This window comes from Pipistrellus hanaki (assembly GCF_964339955.1).
Source record: "Pipistrellus hanaki genome assembly, chromosome: 4".
NCBI lineage: Eukaryota > Metazoa > Chordata > Mammalia > Chiroptera > Vespertilionidae > Pipistrellus > Pipistrellus hanaki.
The window spans coordinates 88,884,299-88,897,053 of record NC_140506.1 but is presented as its reverse complement, the minus strand read 5'-3'; the positions used below and the strand labels follow the sequence as shown (position 1 = coordinate 88,897,053).

The window sequence follows — 12,755 nt, the reverse complement described above, 5'->3', positions numbered from 1 at the left end:
AGGTTAGTATGCTACCACCCAGTGACCCAGCCACTGGACCCTCGACCCCACTGTGGGCATCCTGAAAACTCCCTTCCCTTTCCACCTGCCCTTCATCCTGTGAGATGAGGGCTCTTAACCCAGTTTTAGAGCTGAGAAAGCTGAGGCTCAGGGAGGTAGATAGCTGAAATCAGATGTCTTCCCTAACATGCTCAGGGGCTAAGTCATTGTACCTTCACCCAGCACCCCGAGACTGATGCTTGCCCTGTGGCCCCACAGCTTCCTGAAAGTTAGTCCAGCCAATGTGCATTTATTTTATTTATATATATATATATATATATATATATATATATATATATATATATTATTAATTTTTTTTACAGAGAGGAAGGAAGAGGGATAGAGAGCTAGAAACATTGATGAGAGAGAAACATCGACCAGCTGCCTCCTGCACACCCCCTACTGGGGATGTGCCAGCAACCAATGTACATGCCCTTGACTGGAATCGAACCTGGGACCTTTCAGTCCGCAGACCGACGCTCTATCCACTGAGCCAAACCGGTTTCAGCAGCCAATGTGCATTTAAAGAGGCTTTTTTGAAAATATGTATGCATAGACCATGGACACAGATAATAGTGTGGTGAAGGCCTGGGGTGGGACATGGGCTGGGTGGAGAGAGGTAAAAGGAGGGAAAATGGAGGAAGTCTGTAATACTGTCAATAATAATAATAATAATAATAATAATAATAATACTTTAAATTAGGGGCCTTGCCCATAATAAGGGTTATCACCTAAAATAATTTTTTATAGTTTTATAATTTTTTATGGTTTGCTCTACTTATAGAGCAGGACAAACTTCTAATTACTGAACATCTGCTCTTATCCTGCAAGGACCTTTCCTCCCCTCAGAAGTCCCAGGTGCCTTAGCTCAGAATGCCAGAGATACCTGATTTTCCCTTTCTCTCTCTGAACCTCTCCTGTGTATATTGGGGTTCCCATATGTATGTATGTAATTAAATTCGATTATTCATTCTCTCTCTCTCTCTCCCTCTCCCCCCACCCTCCTCTCTCTCTCTTTTCAGTATTGGTCCTGAAATTCAGAACCAGTAACAGCAGTTGCTTTGTTCATTTTTCCTACCTAACCACAAATGAAATTGAGATGGAAGGGGAGAACTGATTGACTTTCAGCTTCTGAGTAGCGGGCAAGCTGCCTGCACCTGTTATGAAATCCCCCACCAACACCTTCACCCCCATTATAAATAAGTAGAATGTCTAATGCAAGGCAGCCAGAAACAGCAGACACTCCACAACCTCTTCCTAATCCTTCACCAGCAATCAATCCTTCTTCCTGCCAGTTCTTCCTAGGGTGAGAGGAAAGGTCACCTAGTTATCATTCCTAGCTACTTACCCAGCATGAAAGATGGCTTTTTGAGTCCTCACCAGGTAGCTCAGCTGGTTAGAAAATTGTCTTGATATGCCAGGATCTCGGGTTCAATATCCGGTCAGGGCACATGCAAGAAGCAAACAATGGGGGAGGGGGGAGGGGGGGACAACAAGAAGCAACCAACGATTGTATTAATAAGTGGGACAACAAATTAATGTTTCTCCCTTCCTCTTTCTCTCTTTCTTAAAAAAAAAAAAAAAAAAAAAAGCTTGTCCTGACAGAGCAGACAAATGACACTTTACATAACGGATTTAATCTCTGACCTCAATTTATTTGGAAGGAAAAAAAAATGCTACTTTTGTTTCCAATCCCATTAATAGGTTTTTGGCTCTAACCAGCCATTCAAAGAATATCCCAGTAACAAGTTCATCCCGAAATTGTCTGAATTAGGGTTCCACCATCAGAACTGAGCAGTGCCCGGTCACAGCTGTTGTCTGTTGACCTAAGGGCAGGGTCCTTGCTGGGGCCAGCTCATCTCCAGGAAACCGGGAACATCCCACGTCATGGCCTCGTGGCTTCTCCCACACAGCAGCCAGGTCTTGGGGTTTTTCATTTTTGTAAGAGCTATTTTATTTCCAGGACTAAAATGACATGATTTTTAAAGTTAATGGACCCTTTCAAGTCTAACACATTGGCTTTTTTTCCTTTGCATTTTAAAAAAATATATATTTTATTGATTTTTTACAGAGAGGAAGGGAGAGAGATAGAGAGCTAGAAACGTTGATGAGAGAGAAACATCGACCAGCTGTCTCTTGCACACCTCCTACCGGGGATGTGCCCACAACCAACGTACATGCCCTTGACCGGAATAGAACCTGGGACCTTTCAGTCCGCAGACCGACGCCCTACCACTGAGCCAAACCGGTTTCGGCTTCCTTTGCATTTTTATCGTGTGTTTCAATTTAGCAGCATCAAATCACATGTGCTATACACAACTTTCCAAAATCTTACCATATTGTAATGTGAAATGAATGAGTGCATGTATGTATGTAGATGCTTTGGTGGTATAAGGTACACGACCAGTTTGGTGGGATAGGGTGGGAGCAGACCACACAGGGTGTGAGTCTCCGGGGTATCTTTGGGAGCCTCCTTGGAGGCCGGCTACCCCAACAGCCCTATTTAGTTAGTGCCCATCCCCCATTCTCATTTTGTCCTGTTTCATATGCTTCTAATTCCTATCCCTACCTGAAGTTATTTTATTTCTTTGTTGTAAAATAAGTGTGTGTCTCTTTTCCTCCCCTGACCTGCCCACTATGGTCTCCTCTGTACTTAGGGACATAGCACCTGGCACCTAGTAGGTGCTCAGGAAACGTTGGTTGAAGGAAAGAAGAGTGAGTGTCAGGCTCAGTGCTGGGTGCCAGGAAGCATATCAGTATCTTGTTGGCTTGCAGCCTCTATCTTAAAGGCCTGAGACTAGATTGGGTTCTTTGAGCTGTGTTCCCACCTCTCTGAACTGTTGGAACCTAAGCTGATTTAGTAGCTTCTCTATTTTGGATCCCAGAGGAACACATTCCCTGGGCCCCAGGAGCTTCCAGCACTGACTGTGGTATTTCCTTAAATGCCCGTGCCCTATCCTCAGAGTAAGCTGGACAACTAATAACTGACACTCCACCTTCTACAGGGACTTCTGAAGTGGAGACCTCCCCCTTCACAGCTATGGTTTTAGATGCTGGCTGGCCATCTCTCCAGAATGACAAAGAGCCATTACTTCCCCTACACAGTCTAGCCCCCAGTGACCAAGAATTGCCTCACATGCCATCATTCACATTTCTTTGTAAGGCCCCTGCAGAGCCCCTCGGCCTGGCTTCACACTCATCTCTCCGGCTGTGAGACTGTGCTAAACTACACATTTCTCCTGATCGTATCTTGCCAAAGCAGGAATATCTTGCTTATGATTTCATAATAATACAGCTCCACAGTCCTTTGCAGTTCCAAAATTCAAAAAGCTCTGATCACTGCAAGTTTGTTTTTTGTGTGTGTGTGTGTGTTTTTTTTTTGTTTGTTTGTTTGTTTTTCTTTTGTGTGTGTGTGTGTGAGTTTGCAGGGTCAACTTCTCCAACCAAGACCATCAGGAACCTACTAAGGTTGAACACAGGTTTAGTGACTTGTTGCTACAAGGGAGGATACATACCATGGTTCTGATTGGTCCCTTTCACTCTGCTGGTGACAGGCAAGATGAACAGCAGTTATTAGCCACATATACTCACAGAGCAGGGAGGGCCCCTCGGGGTGTCATCAGGAACAGTGAACCAGCAGGGGCTGTGGGCTGCAGGCTTTGTAGTAAGGCAGTGGTTCCTCCAGGAGGAGGTGATTGGCTCGTGTGAATAGTTTCACAAACTGGCCCCTCAGATTGCAGCTGGGGTGGAGTGCAGCTGGTCAGGCCGGTGGGGGAACTAGCTGGGTGGGGAGCCTTTCCTGCTGGGTGGGGGTGGGGGACACATCCAAAAGGACCAGGGGAACTCAAGGGCCCGGTGAGGCTCAAAGAGGTCAAGGCAACCCTTGAATTTTCAAGTCTTATGACATAGTGGGGAGTCCAGGGACATCTCATAAGAGTGTTACATCAGAAAGACTTAAAGGATGGGATTTTGGCCCATGTTAGGTGACTGGAGGAAGGGTTCTGGATTGGGTACTGTCAGGAAGTAGGGCTGATTCTGTAATTGGATACTGTAATCAGTTTTATCTAGAAGTCAGAAGGAATGACACAGGTGAAGTTTTGGTTGTTCAAGAAGCAGTGGTCACTTGTATTAGCCAGGATAGTGGGCTATCTGGTCACGTTTGTGGTTTGGACAGAAATTCTTATTTTTGTCTGAGTTCAGACCTAATTATGACTGATCTTATCTTGGATTTTTGTGGGAGCAGAGCAGCCCTGTTGGGTCTCGTGTTCTGTGAAACTGTGTCTACTGGAGTGTACCAAGGCCCTTCTAAGCCAACTCCAGAACCTCTGATGCTTAGCCAGTTCCTACTGTCAGGAGCTGCCTGCCCTCACCCCCGCCCTCCCATAGCTAAGGGTGGATGAAGGCAGTCCTCAGAACACTCGTCTACTATATCCAGAGCTTTGTCAATACCAAGTGTTCAGAGAACATTGTCATAGCTGGGCTGCGATTAGATCCTCTGCTGTCTTGCAGGGTGAGTTGTCGAATCCTCTTGTAAGACAGCTGTTGCTCTAAGACTCTGGACAAAACACATTGGCTACCTGTAACATTGGCCATTATCAGAAATAGAACTGGCTATTGGGCGTAGCACCAGACCCTGAAGGTAGAGCTAGTTAACGTATGACGCAGCAATTGCACTCCTAGGCAGAGACACGAAATAACTGAAAACTTGTACTCAAACAAAACTTGTATACAACTTTCCATAGCAGCATTGTTCACAATAGCTAAAAGGTAGAATTGGTCTAGATTCTAGATTCATATCCATTAAGTGGATATGCAATGGATATGCAAACTGGTCTATCCCTACATTAGAATATTATCTATAATAATAACAGGGTAATATACTCATTAGACCGGACATCCTTTAGAGCAACATTCCAGAGAAAGCTGGAAGCCCAGGGGAGGGTGCTAGAGGGAAGCCAGTGCCGGCAGCTGGGGGAAGGAGACCTACTCTTGCACGAGTTTTGTGCATCGGGCCTCTAGTTCAATCATAAGAGGAAATGAAGTGCTGACAATGCTGCAACCTGGGTGCATCTTGAAAACATTGTGCTAAATAAAAGAAACCAGTTATAAAAGGCCACATATTGGGTCATGTGAAATGTCCAGAATAGACAAATCCATAGAAACACAAAGCACATCAGTGATTGCCAGGGGCTGGCAGTTAGGGAAATGAAATGACTGTTAATGAATGCAGCATTTCTTTTTAGGATGATGAAAATGTTTGTAAGTAGATTGTAGTGACCATTTCATGACTCTGTGAATATAATAAAAGTTATTGAATTGTATACTTTTTTTTAGATAATATTTTTTATTGATTTCAGAGAGGAAGGGAGAGTGAGAGAGATAGAAACACCAATGATGAGAGAAAATCATCAATTGGTTGCTTCCTGCACATCCCCTACTGAAGATCAAGCCTGCTCTTGACTGGAATCAAACCTGGGACCCTTCAGTGCACAGGCTGACACTTTATCCACTGAACCAAACTGGCTAAGGCTGAATTATATATTTTAAATGGATGAATTGTATGATATGTGAATGGTCTCTCTATATAAAAGCCTAAGTGACCATTGGACTGTTCAACCGGTCACTATGATGCACACTGACACTAGGGGGTAGATGCTTCAATCAGTAGGTTAGCTTGCTGCTGGGGTCAGGCCGGTGGGGACTGGGAAAGATGGGGCAGACACACCCTAGAGCCCTCCTGTGGTCCCTCTCCAGCCCTGATCATGCACCGGTGGGGTCCTGGATTGTGAGAGGGCGCAGGCCAGGCTGAGGGACCCCACCCTCAAAAACCAGTGCAAAAATCCGTGCATCAGGCCTTTAGTATTTTAATAAAACTGTCACAAGAAGAAGTAATATCTAAGTAGGGCCCAGACAGAACTGGGAATGTATATATTTTATCACAATAGGAATGAGCCTCTTTTTTCCTCTCGAGGTGAGTGAATTCCTTCAGTGGAATTAAGCAGTTCTGAAGAGTGTCTGAAGAGAAGAAACCGAGTGTTGTAGCACTCAGAGTCTCAGCATCAGTTTCTGTTATTCTGAAGAACTGGGTTTTGTAGATAAAGTAGTAAAGACCTCAGCAGAAGCATTTGTTGATGTGAGGTCAAGAACCTGTTAGTAATAAACAACATCCTTGCAAAGGTCCCTACATTAAATTCAGTCTCCTGTGATCACTGGCAACACTAGGATACCCGGTCAAGTGTGGGAAAGAAGTCTCTGGGTCCACATGGCCCTGGCACTTTACATGGAGTATTTCTCTAGCCCCTCCTTTCCTCCCCTAAGGCCCCCTCCACACACACTGCTTCCTGGCAACTGCACATGGGAGGCTTTATTTCCCATTTAGCAGGCAGGGAAGCTGAGATTCAAAGAGGTTAAGTAATCCAGTGTTTCCCAACCTTCTCTCATGATGAGAATCACCTGGTGGAGTTGTTAAAACACAGATTCCTGAATCCCAACTAAGAAGTGCTAAACTAGAATTTTTGAGAACATATAGGTAAAATTGCATACCTAACTTAGTGCTCTGTATATAACATCTGTGTTAGAGCACTAGTTAAGTATACAATTTTACCTATATGTTCCAAAAAATTCTAGTTTAGCACTTCTTAGTTGGGATTCAGAAATCTGTGTTTTAACAACTCCACCAGGTGATTCTCATCATGAGAGAAGGTTGGGAAACACTGAAGTAATCTATACAAGGTCATACAGTTGCTGAGAAAGTCATGTGCATGAACCCAAAGTGGACAGCTGTCTACTGTCTCTTCTGTGAGGAAGCCAACTCAACCCCTGTGGCGGGGCGAGGTGGGGCAGGGGGGGGCAGGCTCATGCTATGTGCTATGTATAAACAGTGTGTACTATATGCCAAGAATTTGGGGGTAAGCCAGGAGTGGGGGCTCCTGGAGTTGAGTCAGGGCTTTCCTTGCAGACTTCCCTGGGAAACCAGGACCAACAGGCTGCCATTTTCCTGCATGAAAATTGACAAAAGCAAGGGCCTGAGTATATTGCAGCCCAGTTAGCCTTCAAGTTCTGCGGCAGCTGGTTCATGGCCATGTCCTTAAGGCTTTTAAAAAATATATTTTATTGATTTTTTTTACAGAGAGGAAGGGAGAGAGATAGAGAGCTAGAAACTTCGATGAGGGAGTAACATCGACCAGCTGCCTCCTGCACACCCCCTACCGGGGATGTGCCCACAACCAAGGCACATGCCCCCGACCAGAATCGAACCCGGGACCCTTCAGTCCGCAGACCGACGCTCCACCACTGAGCCAAACCGGTTTCAGCCATGTCCTTAAGGCTTTTAGAGCATTGGGGTCTTGATGAGTCCCAGTTCAAGGAGGAGCACAGCAGGGTTCAGGAGGTCACTCATGTCTCTGGGATTGGGATTGGGGGGGTGGGGGGAGGCGGGAGGCAGGGACATGCAGAATTCAGACCTGACGAAAGCCACTACTTCACACACTTTTCACCTTCCTGCTCCAGAAACGAACACCTGTGTGGCCTTGGCCACCGTCCCACAACCAGCAGCTCTTCAGGTTCCGTTCCTGAAACCTGGGCTTTTCTAACTCCAGGAACTCTTCTGTTTTGATTCTAGAGACTTCTGAGGAGCGAGCTGCCTATCTGTCACCTTCCCGGCATGCTTCTTGGAAAGGATCATTGGGTCTTACGTAATCAAAGGACTTGAATTAAAAGAGACAGCTGTTTGTTCAAACATTCATCAACTATTAACTGAGTACCTCCCCTGCCCCATTCCAGACCCTCGGAAGCACGCCCACTGCCACGTTCTTTGGTATCCTAGCAACCAAAAATTCTCATCTGAGCTCTGGCCAGGACAGAGGCCATTTTCTCCCTGACTGTCGTGACTTACAGCCTCTCCGGGTCTCTGAGCATTTGTTTGTGCAGCTTGAAGGCTACCCATGGATACCCCAAAGTCCAGCTTGGATTCCTCAAAGTCCAGTATGGATTCCCCAAAGCCCAGCTCGGATTCCTCAAAGCCCAGCTTGGATGAACTCCCTGGCAACATGAGCTTCTCGCTCTCATTCTCTGAGCTGGTCAACATTGCCATCCCGCAGTATGGTGTGGTGAACTTCAAGGCCCTGCAACTGGTGCTCCATGGCATCCTGGAGCACATCAACATGGCTGAGCTCAAGAAGGTCCTCACAGGGGAGGAGGACTTCCTCCAGACCTCATCGAGAATGTCCATGCCCCGGGAAGGAGATGGTCAGCCCATCATCCACCCCCTGAAGAGGCTGAGCAACGTCTTCGATCACGTGATGAGCCGTCTCGAGAAGGTAGAGAGCCAGCTGACCGAACTGCAAGAGATGCCTTCCACCACCGTGCTGCTGGAAGGCAGCCAAGGGACCAACCGGCCTGCCCAGGAACTGTGGCAGATGATAAAGCTCCGGAAGATGGTGGAGGGCAATGAAGAAGCCTTAGATAAGGTAACCCACCTGGTCTCTTCCCCGGCATCACACCCCCCCCCATTCCCTGTGTCCCCTTGTGATAGGCCTTCCTCATTTGGGAGTTAGGGAGAACCAAAGTTCCAAGCTTGCATTCATCGTCAAGTGCTGAGAAAGGCAGCCAGACACAAAGACCACATATTGTGTGATTCCATTAGTATGAAATGTCCAGGATGGGCACAGCCATAGTGCCAGAAAGCAGATTGGTGGTTGCCAGGGCTGTACAGAGGGGAAAATGAGGAGTGACTGCTTATTCGTTATAGGATTTCCATTTGGGGTGATGGATATGTTCTGGCATTGGATGGAGGCAATGACTGCATTGTAAATGCACAAAATGCCACTGAGTTATTCTCTTTCATGTAGTTTATTGTATGTTATATGAATTTCACTTCAATAAAAATAATTGAGGACCTCCCATGAGGGAGGCATCATGGTAGTCATGGTGAATAGGAGTTCTTGATCTAGCAAGGGTGACAGAAAGAAAGCAAGTGAATGAAAATCTACAGGAACTAGCCCTGTGAAAAGTGGGAAGTAGTATTATCGAGCTTTATATGTGAGAAACTGACACTCAGAAATGTTCATTAATTTGCTGATGGTACTGCAAGTGACAGCGGAGAAGGGAAGGTGCTGAGGCCTCTGACCCAGGGCTTGCCTTGGACCATGTGTTCTCCTGCCTCCCCGTTCAGCACATGGTTATCCATCAAAGCCTGTAGTCCTGGAGAAGACTTTGCATCTTGGGGAATAAATAACCTGCCCTCTTTCCTGTCATTTTTCCATTGATAGAAGTGATGGTTGCAAACTGGAGGGCACAGTAGTGCCTGTGGGTCAACTGCCCGGACCCTGAGGACATGGTGGGGATCTGGATGGATATACAGGGGCTGATGGAGAACATCCCTCACATGGAGAAGCCACTCTGAAGCACATGCCATAAAGAGAACTGGAACAGAGCGTTGGAGGAAAGGAGTCAGGTTTGAGGCACTTGAGATGGTTCTAGAAAGGTGACAGACAGATGGGAAGGGACCCTTTCTAGAGGAGCAAGTGGCAGGAGCCAGCACAGGGCACACTGGGGCATAAAGGGGCAGTCATATTAGCTGATCCCGAGGAGGATCATGGACCATGAGCTGGAAGGCAGGCTAGGGTCCTCAGGCGTCCTCAGGTGCCAGTGGGAAGCATTTGTTCTTATTCAGTCTTTCCTTTGAGGGTCAGGATGTGAGCTAAGCCACCATAGAGAAGGCTGGCCTGGCCTCAGGGGATAGGAGTCAGCAAAGGAGGCAGGACTGGTGGTAGGGAGGCCACTCCCCAAGACCACCCCGCCGGAGAGTAAGACAGTAAGTATGTCGGGTATGGCGGGCACAGAAAGGAAGGGCTCGCTGTTTACCAGGTAAGCTAGATACCTATCTTCGTTAGGTCCTTTCATCTTCACAGCACCTCAGAGGCAGGTGCTATTATTATCCCGAATTTATAGATGAGGAAATGGAGGCACAGAAAGGTTAAGGAACCCACTCGGTGTCACCGTGTCAGAAAGTGGGGACTTGCCAGTCTTGGGCAGAGTGGATCAGGGAAAGGCATAGGTGTGTGGGGCACCGAACACGCTGCCACTAACCACTGGAAAGGGTGGGGACATGGTGATGGTTTTCTCCTCCCAGGATTGTTGCAAGAATTAAAAGTAAATGAGATAGCCGAAACCGGTTTGGCTCAGCGGTAGAACGTCAGTCTGCGGACTGAAAGGTCCCAGGTTCAATTCTGGTCAAGGGCATGTACGTTGATTGCGGGCACATCCCCAGTAGGGGGTGTGCAAGAGGCAGCTGGTCGATGTTTCTCTCTCATCGACGTTTCTAGCTCTCTCTCTCCCTTCCTCTCTAAAAAATCAATAAAATATATTTAATTACTAAAAAAAAAAAGTACAGTAAATGAGATAATGCATGGGAAGTAGTGCTTGGCACAGAGCTCCACATATTCTAAGTGCCCAGTAGTGGTCACTATTATTTTGCAGAGATTTGAACTGAACAGAAAATGGAGGTGGGTTGGGGCCTCAACAAAACCAGGCACCCAGAGCCCTGTGAGAACACGCCTGGTGTCTGTCAGAGAGGAGAGAGCCCAGTCTGGCTAAGGTGGGCTGATGCCAGGCAAGAGAGGCAAATTGACAATATGGATGAACTGTAAGTCATCGTGCTAAATGGAAGTGGACAGACACAGAGACCACATATTGAAAGTGGATAGTACTTGCCAGAGGCTGGGGAGTGGGGGCAATGGGAGTGACTGCTGATGGATCTAGGGTTTCTTTGGGAATGATGAAAATGTTCTAAAATCTATATAGAGGTGATGGTTGCAAACCTTGTTAATGTACTAAATGCCATTGAATTGTTTACTTTAATATTGCTATGTGTATTTTACTACACACATACAAAAAAAAAAAACAGAGATAGGCAGAATCAATCTTTAAAAAAGTTCTACCTATATGCTGTCTTTAAGAGACACATTTTAACAATCTTTTTATATATTTTAATTTTTTATATTTATTTCAGAGAAAAAGGGAGAGTGAGAGAGAGAGAGAGAAATATAAATGATGAGAGAGAATCATTGATAGGTCACCTGACGCCCTCTGCTGAGGATGGAGTCTACAACCTGGCCATGTGTCTTGACTAGGAATTGAACCATGACCTCCTAGTTCATAGGTCAATGCTCAACCACTGAATCACACTGGCCGGGCAACAAGAGACACATTTAGATTCAAAGACATAAATAGGTTGAAAGTAAAAGGGTAGGAAAAGATATTCATATAAGCAGTAACCAGAGGAGAGCTGGAGTGACTATGCTATCAGACAAGATAGATTTTAAGACAAAAATTGTTATAAAGACAAAGAAGGCTGCATTGGTGGCCGAGGGCAGGTCATGGAGGGCCTCGGAGACCATAGAGGTAGACACAGGTGTCCAAGGGGCCAGCCCCTGAAGAGTAGCATGCCCCTTACCTACCTTGATGGATGAAGGCTTCTAAAATGTATGAGTCTGCATTCCCGCCAGCAGTGAAGGAGGGTTCCTTTTCTCCGCATCCTCTCCAGCACTGGTCATTAGTTGATTTGTTGATGAGAGCCATTCTGGCAGGTGTAAGATGGTACCTCGTTGTTGTTTTGATTTGCATCTCTCAGACGATTAGTGACTTCGAGCATGTTTTCATATGTCTCTTGGCCTTCTTCTATATGTCCTCTTTCGAAAAGTGTTTATTTAGGTCCTTTGCCCATTTAAAAAATATATATTTTATTGTTGTTGTTGTTTTTTACAGAGAGGAAGGGAGAGGGATAGAGAGTTAGAAACATTGATGAGAGAGAAATATTGATGAGCTGCCTCCTGCACACCCCATACTGGGGATGTGCCTCTAATCAAGGTGCATACCCTTGACCGGAATTGAACCTGGGACCCTTCAGTCCGCAAGCTGACACTCTATCCAATGAACCAAACCAGTCAGGGCCCTTTTCCCATTTTTTGATTGGATTGTTTATGGCCATCCTACTGAGTGTATGTTTTTTATTTGCATTTCCTTGGTGTCTAATGATGTTGAGTACCTATTCATGCGTATGTTAACCATTTGTATACCTTTGGAGAAATGTCTATTCAGCTTATTTGCTCTTTTAAAAATATATTTCTTATTGATTTTAGAGAGGAAAGGAGAGGGAGAGAGAGATAGAAACATCAGTGATGAGAAAGTATCATTGATTGGCTGCCTCCTGCATGCCCCCTACTGGGGATCAAGCCCGCAACCCAGGCATATGCCCTTGATCAAAATCAGTCCATAGGTTGACACTCTGTCCACTGAGTCAAACCAGCGAAGGCTGGTTTATCTCTTATATTTAAATCTATGAACCATTATCAGTTAATTTTTGTATTCCAGTAGTGTATAGTATCCAACTTCATTCTTTTACATGTGGAGAGCCATCTGTTCACTGTTGAAAACTATTCTTTCCCTGTTGCTTTGTTTTGGCATTCATTGAGAAATTAATTGACTGAAATGTGGGAATTTACTTTTGCATTCTCAATTCTCTTCCATTGATCTTTATATCTTTCCTTATGCCAGCAACAAACACACTGTATTGCTTACTATAACTTCGTAGAGAGTTTTGAAATCAGGAAGTGTGAGTCCTCCAACTTTGTTCTTTTTCAAGATTGTTTTATGATTCTGAGTCCCTTGCATTTGCATATGAATTTAGGATGAGATTGTTGATTTCTGCAAAAAAG

At 45.6% G+C, this 12,755-nt stretch overlaps 1 protein-coding gene across 4 annotated transcripts in view; it reads left to right on the top strand.

Moving 5' to 3' along the window:
- Window positions 1-12,755, top strand: part of LOC311621848 (uncharacterized protein C16orf96) — a 67,013-nt gene that overhangs the window by 11,363 nt on the left and 42,895 nt on the right. For all 4 annotated transcript variants that reach the window (XM_084882271.1, XM_084882270.1, XM_084882268.1 and 1 more), the window contains one exon: window positions 7,661-8,507. In XM_084882271.1, coding sequence (XP_084738397.1) covers window positions 7,983-8,507 — 525 coding nt within the window. In that variant the 5' untranslated portion in view covers window positions 7,661-7,982. The remainder of the gene's footprint in view (window positions 1-7,660; window positions 8,508-12,755) is intronic.